This window comes from Peromyscus maniculatus, chromosome 10 (assembly GCF_049852395.1).
Source record: "Peromyscus maniculatus bairdii isolate BWxNUB_F1_BW_parent chromosome 10, HU_Pman_BW_mat_3.1, whole genome shotgun sequence".
Classification (NCBI taxonomy): Eukaryota; Metazoa; Chordata; class Mammalia; order Rodentia; family Cricetidae; genus Peromyscus; species Peromyscus maniculatus.
Genome location: NC_134861.1, coordinates 24,348,803 through 24,363,042, shown reverse-complemented (window position 1 = coordinate 24,363,042; position 14,240 = coordinate 24,348,803). Strand labels below are relative to the sequence as shown.

At 39.6% G+C, this 14,240-nt stretch overlaps 1 protein-coding gene across 50 annotated transcripts in view; it reads left to right on the top strand.

The window, feature by feature from the left end:
• Positions 1-14,240, top strand: part of Ehbp1 (EH domain binding protein 1) — a 342,848-nt gene that overhangs the window by 110,181 nt on the left and 218,427 nt on the right. For all 50 annotated transcript variants that reach the window (XM_076546102.1, XM_076546096.1, XM_076546100.1 and 47 more), the window contains one exon: positions 719-772. In XM_076546102.1, coding sequence (XP_076402217.1) covers positions 719-772 — 54 coding nt within the window. The remainder of the gene's footprint in view (positions 1-718; positions 773-14,240) is intronic.

Below are 14,240 nucleotides of genomic sequence, written 5' to 3'. Positions count from 1 at the left end.
TATGCTGAATCTGGGTATTTTGTCTCTTGTGAAACTTTCCTCTTCATTTCTGCAAGATGAAATGTGTTGTTTTCTGATCTCCGTTTCGGTCTTTTATTTCATGTATCATACACTTATTCATAGTTGAATATGTAGTCTCTAGGGTAGTAGTCAGTATTTGTCAACTGAACAGACAGTATTGTACCGGGGTAGCAGGGTCCCTCAACCCTGGATTCCTCAGGTCTTCTCTTGACAGAAGTGGGAAGAGGATTGTCAACAGCTCATGTTGATTGGCTCTTTTGTCTGATTATGAAATCTCTTGGAATACTTGGAAATTCCAGGGGCTCACATAATCTCTGTATCAGAACACTGGCTTAAGGGAGGCGTTTAGTTTCAAATACAAGAGTTGTAAAGGTAAGAGAAGTACTTTCTGTGAACACTTAGTATGTCAACGAAATACTAGTTGACTCAGAGTTGTCTGTGATCATGTGTCTGTGTCTTGTCATAGATTGGTGCTGGGAGAGATGTTTCAACAAAAGGAAAAGAATTTCTCAATATAAAATAATGATTTTTTTAAAGAGAAATTACTCAGATAGTTTTCTTTAAAAAGGTTATTGTGCTCCTTCCTTTTAAGAAGTTAGTAAAACTACAAACAGGCTCATTTGTATTTTCTTGATTGTATTAAAGATTGGACTAAAGATAAGTGTTTTTTATTTCTCATAATTTGCTTTTGTTGCAGGATCCTCATGCAGAAGAATTTGAAGACAAAGAGTGGACATTTGTCATTGAGAATGTAAGTTAATGATGCATACTCAATGCTCTTTCACCTCACTATGTTATTAAAGTACATGAGCAGTTTGGTGATGGGAGAAATGGTACTTTTTGAAAACTTCCTAGGGAATTTGTAGGTTTTAGAAGTTCTTATCAATAACAATTGATTATAAAATATTTATGACAGATATATATGATCTGTATTCTTTTTGGGACCTGAGGGCAAAGTCATTTACTTATCTTTTTTTTTTTTACATTTTATTTTTCATTTTGCATGCCAACCATAGTTCCCCCTTCCTCCCCTTCTCCTCCTCCCCCCCTACATCTCCCCCCTCTTTCCCCCACCCTCCCCTCCCCTCACTCCTCATAGGGTGTCAGGCCTCCCTTGGGTAGTCAGCCAAGGCTGGCATACCAAGTTGGGGCAGGACCAAGCCCCTCCTCCCGAATCAAGGCTGAACAAGGCATCCCACCATAGGGAATGGGCTCTAAAAAGCCAGTTCATGTACTCGGGATAAGTCCTGGTTCCTCTGCCAGGGGCCCTACAAACAGATCAAGCAATACAACTGTCACCCACATTCAGAGGGCCTAGTTCGGTCCCATGCAGGTTCCCCGGCTGTCAGTCCAGAGTCTGTGAGCTCCCACTAGCTTGGGTCAGCTGTCTCTGTGGTTTTCCTTATTATGATCTTGACCCACCTTACTCATATAATCCCTCTTCCCTCTCTTCAACTGATTTCCAGGAGCTTGGCCAAGTGCTTAGCTGTGGATCACTGTATCTGTTTCCATCAGTTACTGGATGAAGGTTCTATGATTAGGGTAGTCACCAATCTGATTACAGGGGAAGGCTAGTTCAGGCACCCTCTCCACCATTGCTAGGAGTCTTGGCTGGGGTCATCCTTGTGGGTTCCTGGAGATTTCTTTAGTACCAGGTTCCTCCCAAACCCTCTAATGGCTCCCTCTGTCAAGATATCTCTTTCTTTGCTCTCCCTCTCTGTCCCTCCCCCAACTTGACCATCTCGATTCAGGCAATAGATGACCTCACACCAGCAAATTCCAAAGAAGGGAAACACACACACACATACACACACACACACACACACACACACACACACACACACACACACAGCCACCACCAACAAAACCAAACATAACAAGAATTAACAATCACTGGTCATTAATATCTGTTAATATCAATGGATTCAATTCACCCATAAAAACACACAGGCTAACAGAATGGGTAGGAAAACAGGACCCATACTTACCTTTTTTTTTTTTTTTTTTAAATCTCTTAAGCATCTAGCATGGTATTTCTTATATAATAAATGCTTTCATATTATGGAATTCTTTTGTTGGGGGACCCACCACCCAGCTCCCAAATAAATACACACGTGGAAGCTTATTCTTAATTATAAATGTCTGGCCCTAACTTGGCTTGTTTGTAACCAGCTTTTCTTGACTTAAATTATCCCATCTACCTTTTGCCTCTGGCTTTTCCCGTTCTCTTACTTTTGTAAATCTTACTCTTATTCTGTTGCTGGTTGTGTAGCTGGGTGGCTGGCCCCTGGAGTCCTCCTCCTCCTCTGGCTACCTCTTCTTTCCTTTTCTCCTCCTAGGTTTCTCCTTCTATACATTCTCCCTGCCTGTCAGTCCCACCTATCCTTTCTCCTGCTTTGCTATTGGCCATTCAGTTCTTTATTAGACCATCAGGTGTTTTAGACAGGCAAAGCAACACAGCTTCACAGAGTTAAACAAATGCAACATAAACAAAAGTAACACACCTTAAAATAATATTCTACAGCAGAATCCCAAGAGGCTAGCAGGTATACAGTGGTATTAAATAAATGCTTTCTAACTAGGGACTAGAGAAAATAGGCAATGACAATATAATGATTAAGAGTCTAGGCCTCTTGGGATTATTGTTTAAAAGTACTTGCTGTTTTCTCAGAAGACTGGAGTTGGGTTTGCCCATCAAGTGTTGTAACAAATGCCTATAACTCTAGCTCCAGGGACTTGATGCTCTCTGAATGAACGAACACACACACACACACACACACACACACACACACACACACACACACACAAAGATAGACTTAGTTTGAAGCCCTGGTTGCCCAGTTAGAGGCTCTCTGCTCAGGGGCAGATTTCTGAACTCCTCAGCTTGAGAGTTTGTGTGTTGTTGGGAGGATCAAGGATTTTGGTGTTCTTGTCACCTTCATCCTCAGAACTCCAAGACTTGGACGTAACTGCTTATGAGGTTCTTTGTATCATGTTCCTTCCTTCTGTGCTTGGCTTTGTATCTCAGTGTTCAAAGGGAACTTAGCTTTTCCCAGCAGTGACTTGGTCCATTTCTCGGTTTCAAGTGTTGGGAAGTGTGTGAGCAAACTCAGGTGCCAGGTACAAGCACAGCGGGGGAGGTCTGATGGCTGGGACGGAGCACTGACAGCACGTCCACGTCTCATGCACATCAGCGATGCTGGCGCTTTTGTAGGGATACATTTGAGCGTACATTATACTCGGAAGAAAAACAAAACCCGAGAGACTTGTTTAAGTTAGATTTGAAAGCTAACATGCTTGTTTCCAATGGAGGGCTCCCAATGGATGACCTTCTGTTGCTCATGTCTCATCTGTACCTGTGAAATGATATGCTGCAGACTTAGTGAGTTACATTCAAACAGTTTAATAGTGAAAGTGTGTTAAAACCAGTTTTCTATTTGTAGGAAGGTGTTTTTACTGTTGAGTCTTAGGATAAAGAAGCAATAGTTCCACATTTCTGAAAATCAGGTTATAAACTAATTACCAAAAGGCTCAAGTTTTTTTTTTTTTAAAGGAAAACTCTATGACATTACTAGATTTGACTGCAAAAGGTATTTTAAAGATTAACAGAGGTACATACTAAATCTTAAAATGGTAAACTTTAAATGGAATGCAAAATAAAGATATGTATTAGATTTTCTTTCTATATTGGGATATGTATTTCTCAAAAATTATTGTTTGTAACCTTTTAATATAAAATATGTTTAAGTCCAGAAACATTTTGCCCACTTGCCTATTATGAAAGTAGCTGAAATTTCTAGAAATCAGTCAGGGGAGGGAGTGAACATGGGAAGAAAAGAACAACAACAAAAAAATGTTGCTGACTTTCTGTCTCTCCAAATATGTTAAATTCACAAACTCTAATTAAATCATCTAGGTTGTGTTCAACTATTCTTATCATTTATCTCATAAGATGTAGATTAACTATTTTACTATGTAAGCACATCATTGTGAAAAATATACCCTGGTGATGTGGTTCAGAGAGCTTCTTTAACACTGAGCCATTTTGCTGGCCTGCATGGGAATATTTTTATAAACTATTTGAAATTTAACTTCTATAGATTAAACTCCAGGTTTTTAAATTCATAACAAATGGAATACTTGAAGGAATTATCTAGGGTGTTGTATGTGTGTGCACGCGTGCGCACGCGTGTGAGCGTTGTGTGCTCATATGGGTGATGATGCATGTATGCGTGTGTGTTAATGCATGTAGAGTACAGAGGACAATTCCCATGTTGTTCTTCAGATGCTGTACATCTTGTTTTTGAGACATGGTCTCTTACTGGCCTCAAGTTCACCAAATAAACCAGACTGGCTGGCCAGAGAGTCCCAAGGATCTGCTTCTCTCTGCCCTCCCAATACTGTCATTTTGTATGGGTTTTAGGATCAAACTCAAGTTCTCATACTCAAGCTGTTTCCATAGTCTCTCTTGCTCCTTTATTTTGAGATGGAGTTTGGCTGCGTGGACCATGCTGTCCTGGAGTTCTAGGCACATAACGCTCTTTTGTCATTCTCCCTAAGTACCTGGGTCTACAGGTGTGTGCCCCTGCCTCTGGCTTTAGGGTAGCACCCTTAAATCAGTAACTTTAAAACAAGGACAATTGAGTGTTTATTTATTCTATGTTTATTAAGTGGGTGTTGTTGCACATTCCTTTCTATGAATTATTGAGTATGATTCGTGCCGTTGCCACCCCTTGCCTGTTTCTGTAGTAGTTCCCATTTCGGATTGGGAAATAAGAAAAAGAAAACTGAGTTGTGTTATAAACCAGATTCTCATTTAAAGAGAGATATTAGTCTGCTTGTAGCCAAAGCATAATTTCTTAGTTATGAATATTAGAGAAAATAATGTCTGTCTTTTAAGTTCTTTTACTGATCAAAACTTAATGGAGGGCTGGGGATGTGGGTCAAGTGGAGCATTACCTGGTGTGTGGAGGGCCAGGTCAATACCCAAACAGAGCAACAGTCTAATGGAACCTGAGCCTGGTGGTGCAGTTCTGTAGTCCCAGCACCTGGGAGGCGAGGTAGAAGGACCAAGTTTGAAGTCAGCCTTGGCTTCATAGCCTGGGCTGCATGCTAAGACTCTGGTGAGAAGAGCAAGGTCTGAGGATAGCCAAGTGCTAGAGCTCTTCTCAGCCTGTGGAAGACCTTGGTTTCTGATTTCTAATACCAGGGGTAGAAACAAAAATGAAATCTAGATATTTGATAAGATAACTTGAGAAAACAAAAATTAACAAATACAGGAGGTGGGTACCAGCCTTCAGTAAAGATGGTGACAATGCTCACTAGGAATGCCATGATAGAAAATAACAATTAAAGGTAAATTTGTTAGGATTGTATTTTGTTGGCTTTACCTGTCTTTATAGCAGCATTTTGTTTAGTTCTTGTTTGTGAAAAGATGGCTGTGAGGGGCTGGAAAGATGTCTTGCTGGTTGAGAGCACTTACTGTGCATTGTGAGGTTTTGAGTTCAGATCCCATCACCCATGGACAAGAAGGGTGAGGCCTGCAGCTCCAGCTCCAGGGGTCAGAGGCAGGAGGAAGCTGGGGTTGTTGGCTGCTAGCCAAGCTGAAAAGATAAATGGAAAAGCACGATGTCCAGATTCAGGGAGAGACCCTGCCACAAAAAACCAGGCTGACAGTGCAGAGGGAGACTCCTGGCACCTCTCCTGCCCTCTGTGCCTGTTCACAGGTGTGCTTGTCTTTTTTTAGTCACTGTGCCTACTCCACAGTAAACACACACACACACACACACACACACACACACACACACACACACACACACAGACACACACACACAGAATTAGAAAAGCTGTTTCTAAAACACACATACACAATTAGAAAAACAAGTTTCCAAAACACATGCACGAACACCCACACATGTACACACATGCACATACACATACACATATGCATACACACAAAAAGAATTAGAAAAGCAGTTTTTAAAACACAGGCTCAAGTACACACTCACACAAAACCAATTACGAGTTTTGGTCTATTTTTACTACTATAATGTGTTTATTTTTAAAAGATTAAAGGGGAAAAGGTCAGTTGTGTGTACATTATCAGATACAGTTACTAGACTTTAGAAGTCTTGTGAAATTGCCATACTCTTAACAGTTAAGAAAGAGCAAAAATGAGATACGTTGTGACTGAAACATTTTTAATCCATTATTTCATGAGAATATACTACTATTTTGTTTGCATGTGTGTGTCTGCATGGTCATGTGTGTAGGTGCATGTGTGTATTTCAGTTCGTGTGTGTGTATGTGTGTGTGTGTGTGTGTGTGTGTGTGTGTGTGTGTGTGTGTGTGTGTAGGCCAGAGGTTGGTGTTGGGTATCTTCAACCACTCCCTCTGTTATATTTTGAGTCAGGGTCTCTCTCTTGAACTTCGAGTTCACAGACTGAGGTAGTCTCTGTAGCCAGCTTGCTCAGAACCTCTGCCTCTGCTTCTGAGTGCTGGGATTCTAAATTGTGCATTCACTTGGGTGCTGCAGATCAGAACCACAGTCTGTGCTGGAGCAGCAGAAGCTTTATCTGCCGAACCATCTTGCGAGCCCAAGAATGTTCTAACTGTTCTTAAAGGAGGACAACCACCATAAATTATGAACCACCTAATGCCAAGGAATGTTGTGTAAAACTAAACCTGGAGCAAAACAGGGCGAGTGCTGTGTGCACTCACCGGCAAGATGGGTTAGAATCAGCAGGTCTTCTGATGCCCTTCTCAAGATGGCTTTAAGGAGAATTTGAGAATTTTCTTTTTTTTCTTTACCTGTGCAGATGTTTTAACTCTATCCAAGTGTGTTAACTCTTTTCACAGGCTCTGGACAGTCCACGTCCATTTTATGAAACACTAACAGGGATGCTTGTTGGTTAAGTAACTCTAACACAGGAAACCCTTTATTCTGCTGACCTCTGTAACCACTACGTCATTATTTTATTGTGGCAAAATAGCTTCCCAATGCATCACTATTGAAGGAGTCAGCGGAGCAATGATTATAGCTAAACCAGTGAACCATTCAGGTCCTACTGAAGTTCCATCTTAAGAGAAGAATTACATTAGTGGCATCCTGTAGCCCTATTGAAGAAAATGGCAGTAAGATAGGAACACCACACTGTCACAGGTGACCTCTTTTAGGCAATGGTTACTTCATTTATGTGGGTCATCTTATTTTCCAGCATCTTTTTGAAACAAATGTTTGGTTTTGTTTCCAAAACAGGGTTTCTCTGTGTAACGGACCTGGCTGTCCTGGAACTCTCTCTGTAGACTAGGCTGGCCTTGAACTCTTATGTCGACCTCTCCCGCCCTAGTGCTGGGATTAAAGGCGTGTGCCACCATTACCCGGGTAAAACCACTGTTTTTGAAGTGTGCCTGTGCCAGTGTGATTGGTAGGCTGGTTTCTAACACACTCCTACCCAATTCTGCGTTTGTAAATGAGTTTTTGAACCTCTCTAAGGTTCCTAAGTGGGCTTGAACCTCTCTGAGGCCTTAGATGCTGTTGGTCTGTTAGTGTAATTATATAATTAGGCACTTCATAGACAGTGAAGTAGTGTGAGATGGATGACATTATGCTTTAGCAAGAATTTATAAAAGTCAGTTAAAGCCTGGTGGCGGTGGTGCATAAGGCTTTAATCAGGAGACAGAGGCAGATGGAGACCAGCCTGGTCTACAGAGCCAGTCCCAGGACAGCCAGGGCTACACAGAGAAACTTTGTCTTGAAAAAAAAAAAAGTGAGTTAAAAATGACAGTCAAATTTGGAGTCAAATGCTACATACACCCACCCATAAGAGATTGAGAAAAAAAATTAAATTGAGAAGGATTTTGGATTCATAATACATCTCTGTTGTCTTTGTTTAATTTAAAATAAGTTAAAATTCACTAATGTTACATTGTGGGTGTTGGTTATGTTTAGAAACAAAAAGTTAACAAATCTAAAGAAACCATATAAACCATGAATGAAATCCATTAATAGGTATTGAATACAGTTTTTCATTACCAGTATTTCTTCCTTTTAATTGTCCAGCTCTCTCTTCGAGATCATTTTAGAGGGATTCTACTGTAAACATGTATTAACCAAGCCAGTCTCATGGGCTCTGTCTGCACAACCAACTAGGAGATTAAATGCCTGATCTTAGACATTTTCTTTTAAACCAAAGTCAATACATTTGCTTAATATTCTCTAATGAGATTTTTTTTTAAACATTGAAATTAACACATGAACCAGGATTCATTCACTTGTCGAGTAGTAAGTATTCATGCAGCATGTAGTGCATTGCACTGTCCAGGCCTGGAACTAAAGTGGCCTATAAATCAGGTAGAAGATATCTTTCTCAACCATTCATTCCTCTCAAGCGGAGGGAAAAAATAAAACAGTGAAACATGGTGTGATCAAAAGAAACAGATGTTAAACATAAATATATAGTATGTTAATGAGTCTTACACTTTAGAGGTCTCCAGAAAGAATTGGAGTATTCTTATCAATTAATTAAAATGTATTTTAATAAGAAAGCTGATAAAATAAGTTTTGTAAGATGGTGGGGAAAATGTAGCAAGGCTGTATAAATCTTTTCCTGAGTTACGGCTCCCCTTAGTGGTGAGTGGTAGAATTGACTCGGCTGGAGAAAAGGCTACTTTTTTAGATAAGTTATTGAGAAGCGTGTTACAATATAATGTACAAGCTTACATCTTAAATTGTGTCAACATTCATATAAAAGATGTAGTGAAGGAAAGTACTAAAGTCTCTTGTAAAATACGGATTTTGTTTGCAAGTCAGTTAATACATTTTCTTGATTCTGAAAGGTAATATCAGAAAAAGAAACTAAAAATTCCTTGAATTTGAAGGCGTTTGGAATTGGCTTTGGGAGGTCTCAGAGTAGCAACAGTGAGAGCGGTTTCTCTTCTGTTGTTGTTGCTTTCAGGTTTTTGAAACAGTTTGTTAGTCTGTATCTTGGTCTGCTGTTGGACTCACATCAATTCTCTGTTCTCATCTTCCTGCATGCTGAAATGACAGGCATAGACCACCATTCCTGGCTGTCAGAGTAAACTTTTACTAGATATTAAATATCCCAATAAGACGAAGAAGTCTCAAATCTATCACTCTTACAAGTCTACTGGGTACTTACACTGTACCAAGTGCTGTGTGGAATGCTTTATACACACTTCTCATTTCTCATTGCAAGAAACTGTGAGTCAGACATGTAACTCTAAAAAAATACTGATGCACAGAGAGGTTGAAGAACATGCTAAAAGTTATATGCTTAACAAGTTAGGGTTTAATTCTGTCTCATTTTTCTCCATGGCCTTTTCCTTAATGCCTAATTCAGTGACTGCCTTTCTATGTGACAAAAGTGAAACCTAGTTTAGGGTTGGGAGTGGTAGGTAGTTCATTCGGTAATGTGTTTGCTGTATGAACACCAGGCTCTGGGACCCAGATTTGGATCCCCAGCAGCAGTGTTAAAAGTCAGGTGGGCAGCATGTGCCTGGTGCTGGGTAGGTAGAAAGATAAGCTCTCTAGAGGTCTCTGGACAGTCTGCCTGCCTAATTGATGAGCCCTGGATTTCAACAAGAGACCTTGTCTCAGGAAAAAAGGTAGAGAATGACGGAAGAAGATGCTTGTTAACCTGGCTTGTTAACCTCCACATGCGTTCACACCTGTGCACATTACCCACACTTCTGTGCATGCACACTAAAATAAGTAGAGATTGTAGAATCACAGAGGAGTTTTTAACTGGTCATCTTTAGCAATCGATCTGTGAGGAAATCTACTTATTAGATTAATAAAGGTAGTCTTTTATATTTGTATTAGATTCAGAAGTTATTTGGACTAATTACTTGGCTGCTATGAGACATTGTGAAATAGTTTTAGGATTTATTACTCATCAAAATTCATTTTCCTTGAGGTAAGCTTTTTATATGTAAATTGAGATTAATTTTTATTTCTGGTCACAAAATTTTCCCAATTTTGCCCGTCTGAGTTTTCTTGAGAGTGGAAAGCTACTTACATACAAACCAAAGCTTTACGGGCAGTCTACCATTGACAAACTGGGGCGGTAGACAAATGATTGCATTTTATTGTTGTTGTTGTTTCAAGACAGGATTGGTTCCTCTCTGTAGTCTTGGCTGTCCTGGAACTCGCTCTGTAGACCAGGCTGGCCTCGAACTCACAGAGATCCACCTGCCTCTGCCTCCCAAGTGCTGGGATGAAAGACCTACGCCACCACACCCAGCTTGTGATTTAATCTTTTATAGTGTCTGCATATTCATATATAAAAGAATGGGATTGATGTCTACTTTGTAGGTTATTGAGGATTAGAAAAAAAGCATCTAGCCTGCTATGAAGGTACAATTTTCTTTATAACTTTCTTTTCTAGAGTGCTTAAAAAAAAAACAAACCAGGTCTCTAAATTAATAATTTCAAAATTCAATTTTCTACTTTTATTTATGCTTTCCATAACTTTCAGGCCTCACCTTTAATCTAGAAATTCGACAAAGAATCTTGTAAACATCTCAAAATATTCTTGTTTCATTAAATTTTTTTACCTTTTGGTTGCAACATCTCTTTACAAATTAAGAAGTGGCATCTAAAGTAAGAATGCTAAGAACACATGAGCACCCACCACTGTACCGGTGTGCTAAGAGTGCATGAGCACCCACCACTGTACCAGTGTGCTAAGAACACATGAGCACTCACCACTGTACCAGTGTGCTAAGAACACATGAGCACCCACCACTGTACCGGTGTGCTAAGAACACATCAGCACCCACCACTGTACCGGTGTGCTAAGAACACATGAGCACCCACCACTGTACCAGTGTGCTAGGAACGCATGAGCACCTACCACTGTACTGGTACTTGTGACCATTCACAATGTAAGACACGGATATACTTTAAAACATGAGTTTGAATTGTCTTTATTGTGGATTATTTGCAATTCATCTATCTGTTCTTAGTGTAATAAAGAATGCCTAGTGCAATTCAATGTTTCCATTGTTAATCTACAATTAATATTTTGTCATGGGACTTTAAAAAAAAGTGTGAAATCACTACAGTTATGTTTGGATACTTACGTTACAGATTACCCAGCTAAATTCAGAGCTAATATATTTGTACATATGAGCTTTAAATAGCTAAGTATTTTTATTCTTTTGAGTCACTGGTTTTTGAGAGAACTGAAAAAAGTATATTGATAAACCAATGTAGATTGAATTCATTTAATGTACACTTCCTATGCACCAGACATTTTGTGAATAATATATAGTCAATTAAGACATGCACATGTTTACCAATAGTGAGGTTCATGTTTTTCCCTGATGCTTTTTTTTTTCTATGAAACTGAGACTGTCACATATCTCCCAGATATAGCTGGAGTGATTATTTTCTTTCTTAGTGATATAAAATAGTCTGTCAGCTTTAAACCAAGAAAGACGTGTACAGTGTACAGTGTACTTGATGACACTGGATAGCTTGTTCTCAAGCTTACTAATGAGGGTCTAGATAGGGAATTGCAAGAAGATACCACGAGGTGTTACAGAACAATAACGAAGGGAGAAGCCAGGGAAGATTTCCTGGAGTGAGTGGCTACAGAGTTCAGCTTTTTAGAAGAAAAAAAAAAAATGAAGTTAGGCAAAAGACATTCTAAACAGGGAAGAAGATTCAGCAGAGAAAGGGCAAGAGTTCAGAGGGGCAGAGAGTCGGTAGAAAACAAACGCAATGGAGAGAAACTGGGCTCCCTCATTTGTGATCAACAGACATTTACTTTTTAAAAACTATCCACCCAGTGAATTGAATAGTAGGGGAGTAATTAACCAAGTTAATTGTTCTGTGTTCACTTAGGACATCAGTGGGGGATCAGGAAGTGTTTTCCTGACGCTGTGACCAGTGAGATGAGCAGTTTGGTCCTCAGTGCCTTTTTTTCCCCCTTTAATTTCGGTTTACTTGATGGTACCTCCTGAAGCTTTTAAAAATGGATTTAGTGGAATATTAATTATGGCTTACTGCAGCCTTGGTTCTGAACTCACACACACACTGCCCTGCATGCCATCACACCACACTATGCTATCCAATGCGGTCCAGAACACCTTGGCTCAGGTTCAAGACTATTATATGTGATGAACTGCAGTGTTCTTCTGTGTTACAAATTCACTGCTTCTATGGAAGCATAATAGTATAGTTACAGAAAGCATATTTTTCTAACATCATTCCTTAGTGTGAAATGTCAGATTGGTATGTCTTTGGATTGTTTGGTGATAGGATATTTTATTTTAAACAACATTGTTTGAGTTTCTGCCTGAGTTTTAGTTAAAAAAAAAAAAAGTTCAATGAATTTTGCCTTGGAAGTCTGCTCCCAATAATTTTCAACAATTTCTGAAATGACTCTGTACATATTTTTACCTTTTTGCATTGCATATTTGTGTGAAATCATGTTCTCAGCATTAGCAATTATAACCCAAAATATCTTATCAACTTTGAAAAATGTTGAAGATGCTTTATATCCTGCAGTATAAAACATTCGGCCAATTTAATTTTTATTTTAAAGGTAAATAAGCCTGTCAGTCACTTTAGTATTTAAATTTGCTTTCTTTAGTACACGGTAAAATCAAATGTATATCAAAGTGTTTTTAAAAGAAAATTTTAATTTTTTCCAGTAAATGTTTGATTGTACACCTAGTTTTATCTATATTCCTGGGGTCATGTAAATTTTCTTGGAGAAAAGGGGGAAATGGAAAACAAAAAGTTTAAGAAACCTCGACCCAGCTCAGCTGTCTCACTTCCCTCACTTTTTTGTTGCTCTACTAAACTGAAAAGTAAATCTCAGACACTAGCTTCTCCATCTGCTGCTCGAACACATTCAGCTTACCTGCCAGCATGTCAGCAGGTGGTCTGTGTGTAAGGAAATTTGGGTTGCTGTTGTGAACATATCTTCCCTTTAGTTGACCTCTGGCCTATTAGACTGAAGGTAAAACTTGGCCATTTTGAATCTTGAGAAGTGATCAGCACCACTGACTGAGCTGGCCAGGGAGTTGGCATGGGGCTGTTTCTTCTTCTCTGTGGGAAAAAAAATGGTTGTATTAGAAGCAGCAAAGCTTCCTCTTTAACTATCTCAGTGTAGAATTTCTGCATTTAGAGTAGAAATCATGGTTGACACAGGCTTTCTTGGTCTTTTACTGACTCCAGCTTTACGTTGTATGTGATGTTATGATGAGTCACTGCAGGTAGATTAGGGAAAGCATGTATGGGAATTGTACGGAGCTTTGTGAGCCTGCCTACTCTTGTTCTGGTGAACTTCAGACAAAGCCCATACATGCATTCCCTCTACCCACAGGTTTGTTTGTTTTTCTGGTGCGTGTGCGTGTGTGTATTTAGTCACATGTGTGCTCATGCATGTGGAAGTGGAGTTGACGCCAGGTGTCATCTTCTGTCATTGTCTACCTTATATGTTGTGGCACAGTCTTTCATTTGGAACCAGAGCTTGCCAGTTTGTCTAGTTGAGGTAGCCAGCTTGCTTTGCAAAGACTGGGATGATACATAGGCTACCAGCCAAACACCTGGCTTCAAGCTTGAGAGGCAATCACTTACCCATTGAGTACCCTCCCTACTTATTAAAGATTTTATTATAATAGTAATAATTATTATTATTTTTATTATTATTTTATTTTTAAAACAGTTCTTTAGCTTTAAAGTTCCTTAGAATGTTTGTTATGAATGTTTGTCCATACTTTGTGCCAGTAGGAACCCTAAGATTCTGTGTACCTCCATCTGTAGCTAGAGTTTTTCTGGTCCTGCCTGGCCCATGGTCAGGACAAATCTCTCTCACCCACCAGGCCCACAGCCACTCAGACCTAACCAAATAAACACAGAGACTTAAATTGCTTACAGACTGTATGGCCATGGCAGGCTTCTTGCTAACTGTTCTTATATCTTAAATTGACCCATTTCTATTAATCTATAAGTTGCCACGTGGCTCATAGCTTACCGGTACCTTACATCTCGCTTTTCATGGCAGTGGCTGGCAGCGGCTCTCTGCCTCAGTCTTCCACTTCCCAGATTCTCTTTTCTCCTTGTCCTGCCTGTACTACCTGCCTGGCTACTGGCCAATCAGTGTTTTATTTATTAACCAATCAGAGCAACACATTTAAAATACAGAACATCCCACAGCACTTCTCCTTTTCTTTTCTTTTTT